A 22,518-nucleotide genomic window follows, 5' to 3' on the forward strand; every position below is an offset into this window, starting at 1 on the left:
CTTCTGTGCTCGGTTCCCTTCGCAGCCGCGTGGAGACCGCAGCGGGGCGGGCCGGGATGAGCTCACGCCGCCGCCCGCCGGGCCGCCGGCCCTAACTTGCTCCAGATGCCGGGCGGCCTCTGGCGGCCCGAGAGCCGCGGGGCGGGCGCGGGCGGGCGCGGCCCCCTGGCGCTCCCTGCAGGCGGGGCTCGCGGGGCGCGCGGGGAGCCGGGCGGGCGGCGCGGGCAGGCGCGCGGTCGGGGGCTGCGCGCCCGGAAGAGGAGGGCCTTGTGTCGCGCCCGCCTTTCCTCCGTCCTGTCCCCGTGGGGGCGGCTGTGGGGGTCACAGTCCACGACCCCTCCCTGGTCGGGGCAGCCTCCGTGCGCTGCGTGACGGTCCCCTCTCTGGACCGGTGCCCACCCCGCACCCGGGCTGTCCGGGTCCGAGCCCCAGGGGCCCCGGGGGGCCCGCGCCGCCCCAGCCCCTCGCTGTTCCCCTGGACGCCCTGACTCACCCAGGTACTGCGGCTCAAGCCTCCCGCCTCGGGGCCGCGGCCAGGCCCTGCCCACTCTTGTTCCTCTTGGAACAAACACTCCGGTTTCTTTCTACTGGGAAAGCAGCGGGGGCCTGACCACCGCCTGTTTTTAATAAGGAGCTGGTATTTCCCCGAAATCGCCGGCCGTGGCTGACCTCATGGGGATGACGGCTGGCCGTGGGCCAGGGGGAGGGAGCCGGCTCCCGTGTGAGCTCCTGGCCTTGCACGGGGAGAGGCTCCGGTTTCTCGTCCCAGCTCAGCTGCTGGCTCATCCAAAAATCTACCCATCTATTTGCGTGTGTGTGTGTACCCCGGGCCGGTACCCGCCAACCCGCTGCACCTCAGCCCTGCCCAGGGGCCTGGGTTCAAGCCCCGCTTTATTATACCTGTGCGATCCTGGCAAATCGCTTAATCTCTCACATCTTATACTATTATCCTCCACTGTAGAGTGGGACTGTTGTAGGGATTAGAGAGGGGGGAGAATGGATAGACCCCAGGAACATTTCCAGAGGTGCCGGAGGAGGGGACTCTTGGGAGCTGAGGGGTGGAGATCAGGCCCTGGACTTCCTAGGGCAGAGGTAGGGGAAGGGATTGGGAAATTGTCAGCCTGGGGGAAGAAAGGAACACAACAGGTGTTTGGGCAGAATGAGAGTGTTCCTTGAGGGATCTGCACAGGGGGCTGTGGGCACCCAGAGGCGGGGCACTTAGTTGGAGACACGGGGCGGGGGCAGGATCTTAGGCAATGGCTTGGAAGCTGGAACCAGTGAAGGGGTGGAGTGGGGCAGAGGGACAGAATGGAGGTGAGTGGAACCAGGCAGTCAGGTTCAAAGTATCTTGGGTATCAGGGGGGACTCTGCCCCAGGCACTGTGGGGAGTGAGGGGCCTTGGGAAATCCCATCTGTAATTGAGGGACAGAGACTGAGAGAGCCAGAGGGGGATGCAGGGTCCGGTGGGAGGGATGGAGAGCAGAAGCCACAGAAGGAGCAGGGAGACAGGAGGAGGAGATGCAGTAGGCAGGGGGGCTGGGGCTGGACACTATGGTGGCTGGAGGATTTTGTTTTCTCTGGTGCCTGCACCTTCCAGATGCTTGGGGTCCTTCCTGAAAGTAACAACTATAACAACAATAAGGGTGACTAATATTTAACGAGCACTTAGTGTGTGCTGGGCAGTGCTCTAAGCACTTATAGGTGTCAACATGTTCTATCTTCACTACAATTCTATTTATTTATTAATTCACTCAGGCATTCATTCATTCAATAGATGTTTACTGAGTGCCTACTATGTGCCAGACATGTTTCAGGTGCTGGGAATACAGCAATAAATAAGGCAGACAAAAAAACCTGCTCACATAAGGTTTACAGGAGGAGGAGTTTGTGAAAGAGGAAGACAGCTAAAATATGTGTGAGTATATCAGATTGTGAGAAGTGCCACAGAGAAAATGAGAGGAGGATTGGAGGATTGGGAGGACAGGATGGGGGACATAGTTTTGAGGGTATCCTGGAAAGGCCTCACTGAGGAGTTACTATCTGAGTATACACCAAATCTGCACCCTCCCCACCCCCGCCACGTCTTAGCCCATGAGCTGAGAATGTTTTTTTACAGAAGAACATTTGCAATCAATTTCATGATAGGGAACACTGACATTGATATTATCCCCTTAAAAGAATTCCATTCTTCTTCTTAGTAGACTTGTCCTAAAAAAAAAAAAGTGGTTATTATATTTGAATTTCCTGAATAAAAAATTTGCAGAAATTTGTTTTCTTTCTTGTTATATAAATACCTACATTAATATTTTCAATTTTGTCTCTTGGCCCACAAAGCCTAAAATATTTATGATTTGGCCCTTTACAGAAACGTTTGCTGACTCTGGCACAGACCCAGGAGGTGAGGAACTGAGCTGTGTGGATATCTGCGGCCAGAAAGAACAGCCAGTGCAAGAAGCTGGTGGCCCGGAAGGCTGGTCAAGGAGGCTGGTGTGGCTGGAGCCCTGTGAGCAAGGAGGAGAGGGCACAAAAGGGGTAGAGGGACCCCGCCAGATGGCACAAGGCCATGTGGCGGTTCCTGAGTATTTTTAAAAGTGTGTGTAGCTATCATTAATGGAACATCTTTTTTCTATTATGCTTTCTAATTTGTTATTGATGCTGGGTAGGAAGTTGTTGATTTTGTATGCTGATCTTTTTCTCTAGCCCTTTTAGTTTATTCTTTTATAGTTTGATTAATTTTTCAGTCGGTTCATTTGGATTTGTTTTAGAGGACAGTTGTATCTTCTGTAAATGATGCATTTTATGTCTTCCTGCCTATGTACAACTTGGTTTCTTTCTTTCCCTCGCTCCTTTCCCCTCCTTCCTTCTCTTTCTTACCTCACTCCTCCCTTCCTCTCCCCTTCTTCCCCTGCCTTTCCCCTCCTCCCCTTCTCTTTACCTCCCTCCCCTTTCCTCCCTTCCCTTCCTCTTTTTCTAATTCTCTTCGCTCCCCTCTCTTCCTCATCTTTCCTCCTTTCCCCTCATAGATTGAGAGGTTAAGTTTTCAAAAGAGCCTGAATGAGAGACGTCTCCATCATGTACCTTTGCTGGCCTCCCTGGGGTAGGGGGCAGAAGCTTGGTCCCCTGTCTGGGCCTCAACGTGAGTCTGAGCACCCAGAGAGCCATGCATAGACTCCAACAAGAGGAAGTGGAATGAATGCCTATGTCGATCAGAAGATGCTCTCTTACAAGGAACAGAACATTGATGTCAGGTGGTTCCAAGAGTAAAGGAGACTGGTGGATGGTTGTCCCTGGACATTTCAGAGGTCAGGCAGTTTTGGTGGGTGTGCCCAGGTGTCTATTTTACTCCTCTGTGCTCTGCCATCCTTAGGGTCAATGACATCAAAGGCTGGCTCCTGTGAGCTTGCAGGGGGTCTGTACCATCCCAGTGAGCCCACCCAAATCCATTCACTCTCAGGGGTTTCACGGGGAGTGGGGGGAGGTGGCTTTCTGCTAGAAGCTTCTTGAGGAGAGTGAGGAAGCCTATTCTTCTGAGGTGCTTGTAAACCTTTCCTGAGTCTCACTGGGTAGCACAGGGTTGCCTGCTATTCCTGACCCAACAGTTACAGCCTAGGATGGGATAATGATGAATATATCCACAGTTGGGCAATGAGGTGGCTTCTGTGCCTCCCCAGGGCCTCTCAGAGACCTGTGGGCACCTAATGGAGGCAGGTAGTTACAGAAAGGAGGACTCTGGCCCAACGCAGCAACCACCTTAAGATATTCAGCAAACACTGGGCTCCCGCATGTAGATACACAGCTATGTATATAGCATGAGCTTTCTGCTGCTACCCGAGTGGGCTCACGTCGTGTACATTGTTCTTCCCTTTTGCATTCTTTATTTAATTATTTAACTGTGTGCCTATTTCAGTGCAGATTGTTCTATTGCATCCTTTTAATTGCTTTAGCTTTTTCATCAGTAGGACTGTGTTTATTAGTTTTCTATTGTGGCTGTAACAAATTACTACGAACTTAGCGGCTTAAAACAACACACAGTTATTCTCTTACAATTCTGTAGGTTAGAAGTTTGAAATGAGTCTTAGATGGTTAAAATCAAGGTGTTGGCAGGGCCAGTTCCTTCTGGATTAGAGGAGAATCTGTTTCCTTGCTTTTTCAGCCTCTAGATGTCACCTGCATTCCTTGGCCCATGACCACCCTTCTTCCATCTTCAAAGCCAGCAATGTTGCATCTCTCTGACCCTTCACATCTGTCTGTGACTACAGCCAAGAAAGGTTCTCTACTTTTAAAGACTCATGTGATTAGCTTGGGCTCACCCAGATAGTCCAGGATAGAATCCCCATTTCAAGCCCCTTAACCTTAATCACATCTGTAAAGTTCCTTTTATATTCACAGGTTTTGGGGATATGAACACAAGTATCTGTTTGAGTCCTTGCTTTCAGTTCTGTGGGGTATATACCTAAAAGTGGAATTACTGGATCATATGGTAATTCTCTTTTTAACTTCTTGAGTAATTGCCATATTGTTTTCCACAGTTGCTGCACCATTTTACGTTCCTACCAGCAAGGCACATGGTTCCAATTTCTTAACATCCTCTCCAACGTTTGTTCTTTTCTATTTTATTAACCATCCTAATGGGTGTGAAGCAGTATCTCATTGTGGTTTTGATTTGCATTTGCCTAATGATTAATAATGTTGAGCATCTTTTCATGTGTTTAATGGCCACTTATGTATCCTTCTTGGAGAAATATCTATTCATAAAATTCTTTGCCCATTTTATTTGGTTTGTTTTTGTTGTTGTTGAGTTGTAGAGGTTCTTTACATATTCTGGATATTAACCCCTTATCATGTATATGATTTGCAAATATTTTCTCCCATTTTGTGGGTTTTTTACTCTCTTGATAGTGGTATTTGTAGCACAAAAGTTATTAATTTTTATTAAATCAAGTTTATCTATGTTTTTTCTTTTGTGCCTATACTTTTGGTGTCATAGCCAAGAAATCATTGCCAAATCCAATGTCATGAAGATATTCCCCCATATTTTCTTCTAAAAGTTTTATGGTTTAACTCTTATGTGAGGTTTTTGATCCATTTTGAGTTAATATTTGTATATGGTGTAAGGTAAGGGTCCATTCTTTTGCATGTGGATATCCAGTTTTTTGGGTACCTTTTTTTTTTTTTTTTTAGAGACAGGGTCTTACTCTGTCACCCAGGCTGGAGTGCAGTGGTGCAATCATAGCTTACTGTATGTTGCATCCTCCAACTCCTGGGCTCCAATGATCCTTCTGCCTCAGCCTCCTGAAGAGCTAGGACTACAGGCATGCACCACCATGCCCAGCTAATTTTTAAAAATTTTGTTGTAGAGATGAAGACTTTTTATGTTGCCCAGGCTTGTCTTGAACTCCTGGCCTCAAGCACTCCTCCTGCCTCGGCCTCCCAAAGTGCTAGGATTACAGGCATGAGCCACCATGCCTAGCCATTTTTCAAAAAGACTGTCCTTTCCCCATTGAATGCTCTTGGCACCCCTGTTGAAAATCATTTGACCATATATGAGAGGGTTTATTTCTGGGCTCTCTATTCTATTTAATTGATCTATATGTCTGTCATAATACCATATTTTTTAAATTAGTGTAGCTTTGTATTAAGACTTGAAATCAGAAAGTGTGAGTCTTCCAACTTTGTTCTCTTTTTCAAGATTGTTTTAGCTATTTGGGGTGCTTGAGATTCCATATGAATTTTCTTAGAATGGTTTTTCTATATCTATAAAAAAAACCATTGGGATTTTGATAGGGATTACACTGAATCAGTAGATTGCTTTGGACATTATTGTCACCTTAATGATATTAAGTCCCCCAATCCATGAACATGGGATGTCTTTCCATTTGTTTAAGTCCATTTTAATTTCTTTAAACAATGTTGTATAGTTTTCAGTGTGCAAGTATTTCATATCCTTGGTTAAGTTTATTGCAAAGTATTTTATTCTTTTTTGATGCTCTTGTAAATGGGATTATTTTCTTAATTTCCTTTTTGATAGTTCACTGTTAGTGTATAGAAATGCAATTGATTTTCGCATGTAGATTTTGTATCCTGCAACTCTTCTCAGTTTGTTTATTAGCTCTAAACAGTTTTTGTGTGTGTGAAGTCTGGGGTTTTCTACATATAAGATCATGGCATCTGCAAGCAGAGGTAATTTTACTTCTTCTTTTCCAATTTGGATGCCTTTTGTTTATTTTTCTTGCCTAATTGCTCTGGGCAGAACTTCCAATACTATGCTGAATAGAAGTTGTGAAAACAAGCATCCTTTTTTTGTTCCCAGTCTCAGGGGAAAAGCTTTCAGTCTTTCATCTTTGAGTATGATGTTAGCTGTAGGTTTTTCGTATGTTGCCTTTATCATGTTAAAGAAGTTTCCTTCTATCCCTAGTTAACTGTTTTTTTTTTTAAATCATGAAAGGGTGTTAATTTTTGTCAGATGCTTTTCTGTACCAATTGAGATGTGATTTTGTGATTTTTCCCCCTTCAGTATATTAATGTGGCATATTACATTGATTGATTTTCATATGTTGAATCATCCTTGCTTGATTATTGTGTACAATCCTTTTAGTATGCTGCTTAATTCAGTTTGCTAGTATTTTATTGGGGACATTTGCATCAATATTCATAAGGGATATACACCTGTAGTTTTCTTATAGTATCTTTTTCTGGCTTTATTAGTAGAGTAGTATTGCCTTCATAGAATGAGTTTGGAAGTGTTCCCTCCTATTCAGTTATCTGCAAGAATTTGAAAAAGATTGGTGTTTATTCTTCTTTAAATGTTTGATAAAATTCACCAGTGAAGCCATCTGGTCCAGAGTTTTTCTTTGTTGGGAGGTTTTTGATTACTGACTCAATTTCCTTATTAGTTATAAGTCTATTCAGATTTTCTATTTTTTTCAAGATTCAGTCTTGGTACATTGTACATTTCTAGGAATTTATCCATTTCATCTAGGTTATCTAATTCATTGGTGTACAGTTGTTCATAGTATTCTCTTGTAATTTTTTTTTTTTTTTTGAGACAGAGTCTTGCTCTGTTGCCCAGGCTAGAGTGCCGTAGCATCAGCCTAGCCCACAGCAACCTCGAACTCCTGGGCTCAAGTGATACTCCTGCCTCAGCCTCCTGTGTAGCCACACCTGGCTAATATCTTGTAATTCTTTTTAGTTTTGTAAAATCAGTAGTAATGTTCCCACTTTCATTATCTTCATTTTTGAAAAATAGCTTAGCTGCATGTAATATTCTGGATTGACAGTTTTTTTCTTTAAACTCTTTGAATAAGTTGTTACAGTGCCTTCTGGCCTCCATTTTGTTTTGATAAAAACACATATGTAATCTTATTATGCTTCCCTTTTATGTAATGGGTCATTTTTCTCTTCTTTCCTTTAAGATTTTCTCTTTATCTTTGGCTTTCAATATTTTGACTATGATGTGTGGTTGTACATCTCTTTGAGTTTATCCTACTTGGGTTTCATTGAGCTTATTGGATGTGTAGATTAATATTTTTCATCAAATCCTGGAAATTTTAAGCCATTATTTCTTCAAATATTTTTAAATTTCCATCTCTTTTTCCTCTCCTGGTACCCCCATTATGTGTACATTTGTGTATTAATGATGTTCCACATTTATCTGAGGTTCTGTTCACCTTTCTACATTCAGTTTTTGTTTCTTCAGATTGTAAATGTCTAATGATCTATCTTCAAGTTTATTGATCCAAGTTTACTTGGATCAATATCCACTATCTTCAAGTTTACTATTGAGGTCATCTCCTGAATTTTTTATTTTTTTTTCCTTTTTGCTTTGTAAATTCAGGATACTATGGGGGTACAAACATTTTGGTAAAATGAAATGTTTTTGCCTCGCTCAAGCCAGGGCTACAAGTGTGTCCTTTGCCCATACAGTGTGCCCCGTTTCCATTAGCTGTGGGTTTATCCCCACCCCTTTTACCTGCCACCCCCCATCCCCCCACCTGATTGTTCAATTTCCTTCTTTTTGAAGATTTCTCTTTTTAAATATTCCCTATTTGATGAGTCATAATTATCATACCTCCCTTTAATTATTTACACATGCTTTTCTTTAGTTCTTTGAACATATATATAATAATTGTTTTGAAGTCTTTGCCTACTATATTTAACAAGTGGGACCCCTCAAAGACAGTTTCTATTACTTGCTTTTTTTCCCTGTGACTTTGTCAAACTTTCCTATTTTTTTTGCATGTCCTACAATTTTTTCATTTAAAGAAGACATCTTAGATAATATATTGTGGCAAATCCAGACACCAATTCCTGCCCTTTCCTCCCCTTTGACTTGCACTGTTGTTTGTTTTGTCATTTTTTTTTAAATTGGTTTTTAAAATTTGTTTAGTGGGTGAGATAATTCTCTGAAGTCTATTTCCCTTTCAATTTTCAGCCTTTGATATCCCTGCTCAGATTTTTCCCCTTTATTTTTATATTTTAGCCTGGTTTCCTAGGGTTTATTTCTGAATTAGTATAAGGCACTTATTGCTTGATGGCTGTGTGTAAGCCCCCTTAGTCATTTTTATTTCACTATTTACCATTGGATATGTGTGTGGCTTGGAGTTTAGGGAATTTACTATTTTCCCACATGTTCAGCCAGGAACTAGTAGCTTGGAAGTTCTCTCTCCATTTGCTCCTGAGAAGACACAGCCTTGGAAATGTGCACAGTCTTTCAGCCCATTAGGGATAAGTATGATTTTATCTTTAGGTCTGGCTTACTAGGAGTTGCCCGTAGGTTGGAGTAGCTTGTTGTTCAGGCAGTATTTGGTTAGAGGTTATACTTAAGTCCATTGAGCCAGCAAAGTCTCTGCCCTTGCTGACAGATGTGTGTGTGGCTTGGGAAATGCATTTAAATCTGCTTGACTTCCTGCTCTTATTTCTCCTGAGTTGGTGTATCCTGGTGCATACACAGTGTTTTAGATCCTTAGGGATACATGTGATCCTAGGGACTCTTTTTTTGGTTGTTTCTTTCACCGGTTTTCTCCTGTTAAGTTTCTGGATGGGTTGGTATTACACTTTTTGCTGCTAGTATCATGGAGCTATTAATACTAACCTTGTCTTAATTGCTCATTAGGTAGATCTCGATTGTTCTTAACAATACCCTTAGGTATGAACTTCTCAGTCCTTTGTTCCAAATAAATTCAGTCATCTGAGGCACAGCTGCAGAGCACTTGTCCTTCCAGCTTGCATGTCCTCCTGGGCAGAGTATTTGTGCCACTGCACTAGAGTGCAGGAATGGGGATGGTAGTCTGCTTCTAGTGGAATTTAAACCCTGTTCTGTAAGTGGGCACTGGGGAGCAGGATGGTATCCATTGGTCTTCTCGCTTGTCCCTTCCAAGGTGGAACCTCTGAACTATGACTAAAGTGGGGTGGGACAACCGAGGCCCAGCGATTCTTTGCCTGTTTTGTCTGGGCTAAAGCTTTTGCACTATGAGTAGGGGCTAAGTGGGAGAAGGGAGCTCCAGTCCTCTTGGTCATGCGTGCTAAAACAGAGCAAATGGATCTTGGGAGAACGAGGCACTAGCAACCTGATTCTCCTGGGGTGAAACCATAGCTGGGGGGAGGGAGGGGGAGCTAGTTAGCCCCCATTTTCTTGGCTACACTTGCCCAGAGTAGAAACTCCATAATATAGAACTGAGGAAGGGGCATGGAAGCAGGTCATGGCTCAAATGCCACAGACTGTTGCTGTTTTTACCAGGATTTAGTAGATTTTTTTGGATAAATGTTTCTCAATTTTCTGTATGCCCTAGGACAATTCCCAGAGACTTTAAATGATTGTTTTTTAGGCCGGGCGCGGTGGCTCACGCCTGTAATCCTAGCTCTGGGAAGCCGAGGCGGGTGGATCGCTCGAGGTCAGGAGTTCGAGACCAGCCTGAGCAAGAGTGAGACCCCGTCTCTACTAAAAATAGAAAGAAATTATCTGGCCAACTAAAAATATATATACAAAAAAATTAGCCGGGCATGGTGGCTCATGCCTGTAGTCCCAGCTACTCGGGAGGCTGAGGCAGTAGGATCGCTTAAGCCCAGGAGTCTGAGGTTGCTGTGAGCTAGGCTGATGCCACGGCACTCACTCTAGCCCGGGCAACAAAGTGAGACTCTGTCTCAAAAAAAAAAAAAAAAAAAGATTGTTTTTTAAAAATAATTTTCACCAATTAGTATTTTCTCTAGAGAGGGTCAGCCAAGTTCCTCACACAACCATTCTAAAAGTCCAAAATCAAAGTATTTTTTAAAAAGATTTCCAAACATTTGGCAATTTTCAAGATGTATTTCTGTTATTGGCTTCTAATTTAATGCTCTTAAGACTGGAGGACACATTTTGTATGGTTTTAATTCTTTTGGATTTGTTAATGTTTGCCTAATGGCCTATAATATGCTCTATTTTGGTGTAATTCCACCCACACTTGAAAAAATGTATATTCTGCTGTTGTTAGAGTATTCTATAAATGTCAATTAGATCTAATTCATTGATAGTTTTTTTTAACATATATTATATATAATTACTGTGTACTTACTCTATCAACTATTGAGAAAGACATGTTGAAGCCTCAAATTCTAATTAGGGTTTTCTTTTTCTCCTTGGTCCATGTATTTTGAAGATCTGTTGCTTGATACATTTAGGTGCATACATATTTAGAATTTTGTCTTCTTGGTGCATTGATCCCTTTATCATTATGTAATTGATGTTTCTTTTGATCCCTGATATTTTGTTCTGATGCTTACTTTGTCTCATAGTAATATAGTCACTTCTTTTGATTAATATTTGCATCCTATAACCTACCTATATCTTTATATTTAAAGTAGGCACATAGTTGAGCCTTTATTTTTAAAAAATCCAGTCTGATGATTGTTGTCTTTTGATTCATGTAATAGAACATGAACACAAATTTACAGAATTATTAATTCATTTAATAGAACGTTTATACTTGTAATGTAAGTAAAATATGGTTAGATTAAACTTTACCATCTTGCTAGTTGTTTTGTATTTGTTCCATCTCTTGTTTGTCTTTTCCTCTGTTTTTGCTTCCTTTTAAGTTAACAGAGTTTTTTTAAATGATTCTATTTTATCTTCATTATTGTCTTATTTGTAGTTATTTAAAATGTCCCTTGAGTGTACAGGATATATATATATATATATATATATATTTTTTTTTTTTTTTTTTGAGACAGAGTCTCGCTCTGTTGCCAGGGCTAGAGTGAGTGCCGTGGCGTCAGCCTGGCTCACAGCAACCTCAAACTCCTGGGCTCAGACAATCCTCCTGCCTCAGCCTCCCGGGTAGCTGGGACTACAGGCACTCGCCACCATGCCCGGCTAATTTTTTCTGTATATATATTTTTAGTTGGCCAGATAATTTCTTTCTATATTTTTAGTAGAGACAGGGTCTCGCTCTTGCTCCGACTGGTCTTGAACTCCTGACCTTGAGCTATCCACCCACCTTGACCTCCCAGAGTGCTAGGATTACAGGCGTGAGCCACCTCGCCCAGCCAGGATATATTTTTAGTTAATTGCCCTCTTCCTACAAATAATAGTATCTGCTTTTTATGTAGTGCAAGGACCTTATAATAGTATCCTCCGTATTCCTCTCTCCTATCTTGCATTAGTATTCTATTGTTGTCTGTACTATGGTAAAATCATTTTGATAACTAATGTTGTTTGAATCACAAGTAATGTCAAGCTTCTTTATATAGTTACTGTGCTGTCAAAAGTTAAACTAAGAAATAACATAACTATTTCGACACAAATTTAAAGTGGATATAGTTTCTGACCTCTCTGCTATAGTTCCAGAAGCAGTTTTTTGACTTTAGAGAGAGTGAGACCCTAAAAATTTAATTGGGGCACATTTGGATAGATTTAGGACATCCCAGCCACATTGACCCTCCCTTGCTAACAGAAGCAGTGTTTCCTCCCGCTTGGTAAGGCTGGGCCTCTCCACCTTAGAGATACTGTATTGACTCCATTTCAGGAAGTTACATGATAAGAGTATGCTAAATCTCTACCTGTACCATCCCAGTCAGTCTTCGCTGCCTCTAGACCTAATAATAACTACAGTCAGAGCCCATGCTGTAGGACAGGTGCAAAGTGTAACTATAACCCGAGAGGAAATGGCTCCCTTACAAAAAGGACGGCAATATTTTGCTAATTTACATGGGAAGGAAACTGGGGGATATGTATGGGATTGGATTTTAAGGACTCTTGATTGGGGAAGCTTGGACCCAAATTTACTAGGAGTACACTTACCAGAAATTCTATGTTCAGATTTCTGGCTCAGGCAAGTGAGAGTGATTCTACATGGTTACCTGGTTGTTTTTAACCTGAAGTCAATGATGGCCCACACTAGGCCACCAAGTATGATATGTCAGAAATTCCTAGTTTAACGTAGAGAAAGAGTTAGAGAGAAGAGAATATTGGAATGGGTTCATGATGTAGGACCTGCTTGCCCACTCCTCTGACCTCCAAGAAGGCCTTACAGAATGCTCCCTTCACCAAGACTTTGAAAAATAAATTGGTGAGGAGTGAGCCATCCTTGAAAAACGCTGTAATGGCTGTCCTATTTTAGCCAGGAAAAACTGGGAAGTACAGCAATTCAGAATTTGTTATTGTTGTTGTTTTTCCCCTAATTTCAACAGGGATGTTAAAACCCAGAGAGGCAGAAGCTTGGTGGAAGCACTTGGGCAACAAAGACAAAAGGATGAGTTACCAGAATAGACATCAGGGACACAGAGCTAATAAGAATGAATTGACCTGCAGGTGTCTTTGGTGGTGGCTAATTTTTACGATGTCCCTATGACTGAAACAGAGAGCAGCCTAGTCCTTTGTCTAACCTGCTTAATCTATATAGTCATCCTACCCCAGAATCTCAGTCTAGTGAATGAAGCCCTGATTTGAGGAAGCGTCATGGAAAATTAGGGCTTCTCAACTAATTTCCAGACGGCCCATCCCCACCAGCTCCGGCCAGGTACCACACCAGAAAGGGTAGGGGCACCAGGCAACACCGCCTTTCAAGTGCTGACTCTGAATTGGGAGGTCTCTATCAAGGAGAGTTGCCTTAGAAGGACCCTAATCCCTTGGTTTTGGGCGGGGTCCTGGCTGGCCAGTGTGGAGCGAGGCTCTGAGCGAAGCCGAGGGGGTGACATTTCCCGCTCAGACAAGGCACGGGGCAGCGCAAGGGTACGCCGTTTCCGCCCGTCCATTTCCGCTCCGCGGACGACCCTGGCTGGTCCCCGTCGGTGCCTGGTTCCAGCCAACACCAGGGCCGGTCGCGAGCTGCCGCGCGGGGGCGCCAGAGAGGGGCCGCCGGTACCCATGGCCTCTGCGGGCGGCCGCTCCTGGGGCCTACTGGCCTGGCTGCTGATGCTCCAGCCCGGGCTCGGCCCGGCCCCGGCGGGCGGGCGGGAGCCACCGCTTTCTCCCTCCCCTCTCGCCTCAGGGGGCCGCGAGGACCCGGGGGCAAGCGGGTGGCAGCCAACAGCTTTAGGGGTTCAGGGATCTCCGATGGTCTTCAAGTCCTCTTTGTTTACGTTTACCCCAGGTGACACCTCCGCACGCAGGGTGTAGGGTGGGGCTGAGGCGCCCAGGGTGGGGGCCTGGGAGGCTCAGCCCTGGGAAGTCACAGGCCCGCAGGACGTGGCCTCCTTCTTGGCTGTCTTTGGGTCCCGTGGTGCTTTCCCCGGGAAGCCCTGGGCGCAGGGGACACAGGCCCTGCGTCCTTGAGTTCTTCTCCTGACACTGTCCTCACCCCAGTGTGTGGCCGTTCCTTCCTGAAAATCGTGGGAGGAGTGGATGCAGAGGAAGGAAAGTGGCCCTGGCAGGTGAGCGTGAGGATCAACGGCAAGCATGTCTGCGGAGGCTCCCTTGTCACGTCGAAGTGGGTGGTGACTGCGGCCCACTGCATTATAAGGTGAGGGGCGACAAACGGAGATATGAGAGTTCTGGAGTCAGGCCTGCCGTCCTCAAACACCCACTGAGTTCTGCTGCCCTGGCAGATTGACAAAAACACGAAATAAAACACACAATAAAATGGGAGAGGTTCTGCCTCCGTAGCCTTGTTCCTAGGAATACTTAAGGGGCAGGCAAACCGATTTTGAGAGTGATCAAGGAGGGGTTTTTGGTGAGGGAGACAGGGTGACAGAGAGAGTGGCAAGGGAGGGAGGTTGGGCCTGTTTGGGAAACATCTGAAATGTGTGGAAAAGGCACAAGTGATGTTTCCCAGGGTCTCTATGAGGGGCATGTCCTCTCTCCCACAGCCCTTTCCATTACAGTGTCAAGATGGGAGATCGGAGTATCTATAAGGAAAACACAAGTGTGGTGGTCCCTGTTAAAAAAGTCATTGTCCACCCTCAGTTCGCAACTGTTAGAACCATTCAAGATGACGTTGCCATTCTCCAGCTCCTCTACTCTGTGAATTTTACTTCGAACATCCAGCCTATCTGCATCCCTCGGGAAACTTTCAAGGTGGAAGATGGTACCAGGTGCTGGGTGACTGGATGGGGCAAAACAAAAGAAGGCGGTGAGACTTCAAGGCAGGAGGCAAACTCAGGGCAGAGGGGAGGCAGCCTTATCCCTAGAGTGGACATGAAGGCTTAAGGGAGGGACAGGGGGGTAGACTGCCTGGCAGGTGGCGGGTGAGTAAGGGGGAAGCAGTTTAGCAACACTCAGGGTAATGGTTCATGATTGGCTTGGGTCACCCCAGAAACTGGATTGGGTTCTTTTGTTGTAACACAAATATCTGATAGCAGCCATTTAGGAAAGTTGCCTGTCCTGGAAACTGGAGTTGCTCAACCAGGAGAAGAAACATATGGGCAAAGTCTCCTGAAGATTTTGTGGGGCCCTGTGTTCAACTGCTTTGGGGGTATTTTTAGGTTCCTTGGAGACAGAGCCAGATGCTCTGGAGTTCTCTTGAGGGCTGATATTTGTTCAGGGGGTGATGAGCTGTCTGCTAATCAGAGCTGCTCCTCACTGGAAGTACCTACTTAGGTGGGCAGGGAACTTCCTGTCACTGGGGTGTAGGGAGAGCCAGAAGACCCGTATTTGTGAGGTGTTGGGCCTCCTATCCCTGGAGAGAGGCTGGATTTGGTACTTTTGGGGCACTACCTGTCTGGTGATCCTGCTCTAGAAAGTAAAGATGCTTTATTGATGCACAGGACACCCTGTCACTATTATTATACTACTGATACTCAGACTGACAGGTGCTTGGTTTTGATTTCTCAAGCTGGCAAGGTCTTGCCTTTCCCTTTTCTGAAATATTCTTCCTGCTCCTGTCTTGGTTTTGCTTCTTACATCCTCCTCTTCTCATGTCAACTTTGGGCCTCAGTTTCCTCCTTTGTCAAATTGTGGCAATATTCACTGTCCTGCCTTCTTCCAAGGGGACACTGGGTATTTGGGGGCTTACTGTCCACTTGTGCAGATCCACACACTGCTGATCTTCTTTGTTAGCCGGACATCCTCCATCAGAAATTCTTCAGGAGGTGGAAGTACACATCATCGGCCATGAAAAATGTAATAAGATGATGCAGAGGATCTTGTCAACTACTAGGACTGTAATAAAAAAAGGAATGATCTGTGGCTATGGAGGAAAAGGAAAGGATTCTTGTCAGGTAGGTTCATGGGCCCTTTCCTCCCAGGTGGTAGGGCCTGGGTTATTTGCTACCTCCTCTATTCACCCCTAGTTGAGTTAAGGAGATTCATGGAGAGAAACCTGCCATGGCTCCCCTGAGCTGGCCTGGCCTGTCCTTCAAAAGGGAGCAGCTCTCATTGCCTTGGGGCACTGCTGGAGTGTGGGAAAGTTGGGGGTGGGTCATACTGATAATATACATTGCATTAATTGAGTTCTTCCTTTGTGACACTCACCATGCCAATGTGAGCATTAACCCACATTATGTCAGTTAACCTACATCACAGCCCTGTGATACAGACATCACACTCATTATATAGATATGGAAGGTGAGTTCCAAAGACATTAGTTCCAGGTTCTCCTGTGAGTACCCAGAGGACTCCCAGGCCCACACTCTTCCCTCTGCCCCAAGCTGCCATCCTGAAGTGGGGGCATTTGAGCCAGGTCTTAGAGGATGAGTGTTTAGATTTCTTAGAAAGAGGAGAACAGCACTATAGGGAGAGGGAATAGCATGTACAACAGCTCAGAGGTCTGAGGGAACTTGTCACATCCAAGAAACATTTTATACCTTTGGATCAATGAGGTAGCAAATGTGGCCAGAGAAGTGGACTGAAGTCAAAATATGTGCAGCTTGGAATGCTGTGCCAAGTTTCTAGATTTCACTCAGGCAGGACCTGGGAGGTAGGGCTGGGTGAGCATGATCAGAGTTGCCTTTTAGATAAATGAGTCCCTGAGCTGTGTGGTGCATGGGCTGAAGTGTAGGAGCTTATTTTCCTCATCTGGCAGTGACAAATTGAGTTCCAAGCAGTGCCCGGGGCAGTGAGGCACATAGAGGTGTGCTTGAGGTCATATCTTTGGTTCTTGGTGACTGACTGCATGTGGGGCTGGGTTGGGGGAGAGTTTGACCTTGCGTTTCTGTCTGAGGTAGTCGGTGGTGGGGCCCCCAGAGCAGGTTTGGGAAAGCACACACAGAGTTATGCTTTGGTTGGCATGTGTAGGATGTCTGAGAGTGGAACACAGAACGCGGAGGGAGCTGGCTATATAGATTAGGAGCTCTGGAGAAACTGGAAAATGTGAGGATTTAGCCCTCTGCATGGGGCTGCTGTGTGGAGGTGATATCCAAAATGTTTAACAACCACTGTAGTTTGGAAAATGACCAGTCATAATTTCCTCAGAGGATATTAAAGTTTTCCCATTAACTTTTCTCTGTTTTTTCTTGTTTATTTTAGAGACAGGGTCTCCGTCTGCTACCCAGGCTGGAGTGCAGTGGCATGATCATAGCTCATTATAACCTCAAACTCCTGGGCTCAAGGGATCCTCTCACCTCAGCCTCCTCAGTACTAGGACCACAGGCATGCACCACCACACCCAGCTGATTTTATTTTTTTGTAGAGACAGGGTCTCGATATTTTTGCCCAGGCTGGTCTCAAACTCCTGGCCTCAAGTGATCCTCCTACCTCGACCTCCCAAAGTGCTGAGACTACAAGGCGTGAGCCACCTCACCTGGCCACCTCACCTGGCCAAAGTTTCAGTTCCCATGTTCACATATTCAGTTCTCATATTCCCAGAGACCTGAGCCTGATAGGGCCTTTGAGGTGCCAGGGGGAGCCCTGTGTGTGCCTGTCCCCCCAGCGCCTTGTAGTGCAATCATCCTGCTTTGATGTGGATCCTATTCCGTTGCCAAGGTTTCTTTCTTTCTCTTTTCCAGGGAGATTCTGGGGGCCCCATGGCCTGTGAATATAACGACACATGGGTCCAAGTGGGGATTGTGAGCTGGGGCATCGGCTGTGGTCGTGAAGGAGTACCTGGAGTTTACACAGAAATTAGTTTGTACAGCAAGTGGCTGGTTGCAGTGGTGAACCAGGCTACCTCTTTGTATTCAGTGGTGTTCCTCATCTTATTCCTGTGCCTTGTGCAGCCCCTGGGCATCTTGGTGACTCCATGATGGCCCTACTCCCCTCCTGTTTCTGAGTCTCAGACTTAGGCGTCTCCCCCCACCAACCTCCTGCTCCTTCTCCGTGCCCTTTCCTCAAATCCCGGTTGTGATCAACTGGCCCTCTGGAGATCCACACAAGCGAGCATGGCAGGGAGACTGGGGCCTGGAAAGTGTCCCTGCCTGGTGCTCCGGTCACCTGCCTTGGCCACCCCTACACCTGGGCTATGTTCTGCCTGGTGGGAAGGAGGGGATGAACCAATGCCAGCTAGGGGGCCACGACCTGCCAGGTGGGGCGTGATGATTCATCGCTGTCTTGGAGAACATCTGCCAAAGAGACACCATCAACGGTGAAACAAGCATTAGCACTGGTCCTGGTTTTAGGGCTCTCACCTGAGACTTTGTGAAACCAGTCAGCTTGGTGATTGCTCAGAGAGAGTGAAGAGGTGTTGCCAGGTCTCTGCAAAGGTGCGAGGCCTCAAAGACATATGGCTCAGTCGTCTGGCGTTGGGAGAAGCTCCTCTGTACCCCACTGTGGATCCATCTGTGAGTGGATAGCTTCTGCCACACAAGTGCTCTTGGGGTAACCCATTCTTGACACCCCCCTTCCTCAGTGTCCTAGTGGTCACATCCAGGGACACCCCACGTTGTTTTGAGACAGTTTTGGAGTGCAGTTTTCAGAAATCACCTGAATAAAAAATGTTTGGAGAATGTCCTGTGTGTTCTGCATTTCTATTGGCCTGAAGGTTGGGGACACTGAAGAGAACTTACCTCACGTTAAGTTTAGGAAGATGTTGATGATTCTTTTTAAATCATAGAGTGAGAGAGGAGGCCTCTCCCTACCCTGACGTGAGCTGGAAAAATGGTTTTTGAAAGTTGGGCTCTGGGCTGGGCGCGGTGGCTCACGCCTGTAATCCTAGCACTCTGGGAGGCCAAGGCGGGTGGATTGCTCGAGGTCAGGAGTTCGAGACCAGCCTGAGCAAGAGTGAGACCCCGTCTCTACCAAAAATAGAAAGAAATGATTTGGACAGCTAAAAATCTATATAGAAAAAATTAGCCGGGCATGGTGGTGCATGCCTGTAGTCCCAGCTACTCGGGAGGCTGAGGCAGTAGGATCAGCTTAAGCCCAGGAGTTTGAGGTTGCTGTGAGCTAGGCTGATGCCACGGCACTCACTCTAGCCCGGGCAACAAAGCGAGACTCTGTCTCAAAAAAAAAAAAAAAAAAAAAAAAAAAAAAGAAAGTTGGGTTCTGCTGTCTGTGCTCCTGCTAACAGGAAAAAACCCAAACTCTATAAAATAATTTAAAGATTTTTATTCTGAGCCTAATATGTGTGACCATGGTCTGGGGAGCCATGCCCAGGAAATCTTGAGCAAGTTGTCCTGAGGTGGTTGGGCTACAGTTTGGTTGTATACATTTTAAAGAGACAGGAATTGCAGGTCAAATCATACATTAATACATGGAAGGTGTATACTGGTTCTTAAGTGGGGTAGCAAAGATTTTTCCTGCATTTTGTCCTACAGGCTGTATAGGGTTAGCTTTTATATTTAGGTCTATGACCCACAAATTTAATTTTTTGTTATGTCATGAGAAAGGGATCAAAGCATATTTTTTCATGTCTTTAATGTTTACTCATTTGTTCTAGCACCATTTGTTGAAAATGCATTTATTTTCACATTGATTTACAGTATCGATTGACAGTATGTATTTGGACTATCTCTGTACTCTCTATTCAGTCCCTTATCTATTTATATATTCTTATGCCAATTTCACACTAGTTACTGTAGCTTTATAGTGACTCTTGCAACTTGGTATTGTTATACCTCCAATTTTGTTCATGTTTTTTATGCTGGAGCTTTTTAATAGAAATTGATAAGCTGAATCTAAAATGTATATGGAAAAGTAAAGACCCTAGAATAATCAACACAAAGAAGATTGACTGGATTTCAAGACTTACTATGAAGGCATAGTAATTAAGACAGGGCTGTTTTGGTATACGGGCAGTTACAGAGATCCATGAAATAGGACAGAGAGTCTGGAAATAGGTCCACACCTATACAGCCATTTAATTTCAACAAAGGTGCCAAGGTAATTCAGTGTGGGAAAGAATAAGTTTTTTTTAATAAATGGTGCTGGAATGATGGAACATTCCTATGCTGAAAAAACGAGCCTTGATTCTTACCTTGCATCATATAGAAATATTAACTCGAAATGGATTATAGAACTAAATGTAAAACAAGAATTTATGAAATTTCTAGAAAAAAACTAGAAGAAAAATCTTTGTGACCTTCAGTAGGCAAAGGTTCTTTATATAGGTCAAAAAAGGTATGAACCATACAAGAAAAAAAATGATATATTGGATTTCATTAAAATTAAAATCTTCCGCTCTTCAAAAGACACTGTTAAGAAAATGAAAATAAAAGCCACAGACTGGAAGAAAATAGGCTGGAAGAAATATTGAACAATATTCACAGTTAAAGAAAAAATTATTCAATGGTACCTGCTAAAGCACAGTAAAGCAGACTTTATTCAGGACCATGATGACAGGTATAGGGACCACTGCAACATGGTCTTGCAGTGGGGGAGAGAGATTGGGCTTGTGAAAAGGAAAACTTTAGACAAATTAAATTTAACAGAGTTTACTTGAGCAAAGAATGATTCATGAATCCGGCAGCCCTCGAACCGGAATAGGTTCACAGTGATTCTGGCGCTGCTGCATGGTCAGAGGATTTAAGGACGGAAAAAGGAAAGTGATGTATAGAAAACTGAAATGAGGCACAGAAACAGCTGGATTGGTTACAGCTTGGTATTTGCCTTATGTGAACATAGTTTGAACAGTTGGCTGCCTTTGATTGGCCGAATCGCAGTGATTGGTACAAGAGTAGGTTACGGTCAGTTTGTGTATCCAGGTAGGTTCCAGTTCAGTATGTACAGAGAAACCTTTAGGCTGAACTTGAAATATGTTAGGAGGCAGCTTTAGGCTAAACTTAACAGGATCAAGAGCAGTGAGGGGGTCAGTGGATGGAAAAGTACTAAGAGGAAATTTCCATCAAGGGTGTCTTAGTTCATTTTGTGTTACTCTAACACTGTGGTCCCCAACCCCTGGGCCATGGACTGGGCTGCAGAGCTCTGCTACTCACTCCCTACCCCCCAGTTCGTGGAAAAATTGTCTTCCATGAAACTTAGGAAAGGTGGGGCACAGCAGGTGAGTGGCGGGTGAACTAGTGAAGCATCACCACTCCCCATTGGGCACGTCACCACCTGACCTCTGCCCACGCCCCACTCCTGCCACCCCCCACCCGTGGAAAAATTGTCTTCCATGAAATAAGTCCCTGGTGCCAAAAAGGTTGGGGACTGCTGCCACAGACTGGGTAATTTATAAAGAAAACTTTATTTCTGACAGTTCTGGAGGCTGGAAAGTCCAGTATAAAGGTGCTGGCTTCTGGTGAGGGCCTTCTTGCTATGTCATCCTGTGGCAGAAGGCAGAAGGGCATGAGAGGGTGAGAGAGAGAGCAAGAGACAGATCAAACTTGCAGCCTCAGGCCCTTCTATAGTGAGCATGAATCTGATTGTAAAATTGGATGATAATGTACTAACTGGTATCTGGAGTTTGCAGGTCAGAATATGTAGAACAGAGGTTAGCACACTATGATTGTGGGCCAATTTGAGATAGCCTATTTTTATACAGGCCTAAGATAAGAATGATTTATACATTTTTAAAGAGTTGTTTTTAAAAAAAGAATATGTGGCAGAGACCATGTGTGGCCTGCAAAGCCTAAAATATTTACTATCTAGCTCTATACAGAGGAAGTTTGCCAATCCCTGCTATATAGGATAGAGATATGCAGCAAAAGGGTTCTAGAAATCTACAGGGAAATAAATCCCTTTTAGTCTTTGGTTGAATGTTAATTTGCACATGCATGGGGTAAATTTCTAGGAGGCTAGGCAAAGAACGAATGCCAGGGAGCTAGAAGCTGAACAATTCTCACACAGTACTGGGAGACATCTACATTATCCAAACAGACAGGGGGGACCTCATTGAATATTTGGGCAATCAGTAGAGACTCTACAAGGTTCACACCTTAATATCAGGGCTAAGGTAGCCCTAGCATAAAGGCTGCTCTAGGCTTATCCTAACAAACTTAAAAACCAACCTCAAATGGATTAAGATGAACTGCAAGTAATTTAGCTGTCTGCCAAATTCTAACATTTCTGAAAGAAAGATGGCACAATTCAAATAGTCAATAATGTAACATTTATGGTGTTCAGGATTCATTAAAACTATTAGATATATGAAAAAGCAGAAAATTGTGACCTGTAACTGAGAAGAAAGTTAGTCAATAGAAACAGGTACAGAAATGACAGAGATGATGAAATTAGTAGACCAAGACTTTAAAATGCCTATTATTAATATTATAACTTTGCTCAAGGATTTAAAAGAAACCATAAACGTAATTAGGAGAGAAGTTCAAGATATAAATAGAGCCAAATGGAACTGTTAGAGCTAAAAAATACAACATCTGAAATGAAAAATTAACAGGATGGGTTTAACCACAGATTAGACAGACACTACAGAAGAAAATATTCGTGAAATTGAAGGCATAGCAATGGAAATGATCCAACTGAAGCACAGACCAAAAAAAAACTGAAAAAAAAATTGTCTGATAATTTGACCTGTGGGTCAATAGCAAGTGGTCTGATGTGTGAAAAACTGGATTATAAAAAGACAGAAGAAAATAGTGGGAACAAAAAAAAATTTGAAGAAATTATAGCTAAAAATTTTCCAAATTTGATAGAAGCTATAAGCCACAGATTTAAGAATAGCAATGAAAATAAATAAGCAAACTAAACACAAAGCATATGATTGAGTCACTATTCAAAACTCAGTGATACAGTTTAAAAACAGCTGGGAAAAGACACACTATTTACAGAGGAAACAA

The 22,518-nt window shown here is 44.2% G+C and overlaps 1 protein-coding gene across 1 annotated transcript; it reads left to right on the top strand.

Moving 5' to 3' along the window:
* Positions 1-3,189: 3,189 nt before the first annotated feature.
* LOC123623406 (putative serine protease 42) lies at positions 3,190-18,283 on the top strand. Its single transcript, XM_045530473.1, has 7 exons — positions 3,190-3,260; positions 13,182-13,333; positions 13,464-13,565; positions 13,628-13,934; positions 14,281-14,543; positions 15,470-15,630; positions 17,356-18,283. The coding sequence occupies exons 1-7, from the start codon at positions 3,190-3,192 to the stop codon at positions 17,590-17,592; spliced, it is 1,293 nt and encodes a 430-aa protein (XP_045386429.1). The 3' UTR covers positions 17,593-18,283.
* The last annotated feature ends 4,235 nt before the right edge of the window (positions 18,284-22,518 follow it).

The sequence above is a fragment of the Lemur catta genome, chromosome 18, assembly GCF_020740605.2.
Source record: "Lemur catta isolate mLemCat1 chromosome 18, mLemCat1.pri, whole genome shotgun sequence".
In the NCBI taxonomy this organism is placed as follows: domain Eukaryota; kingdom Metazoa; phylum Chordata; class Mammalia; order Primates; family Lemuridae; genus Lemur; species Lemur catta.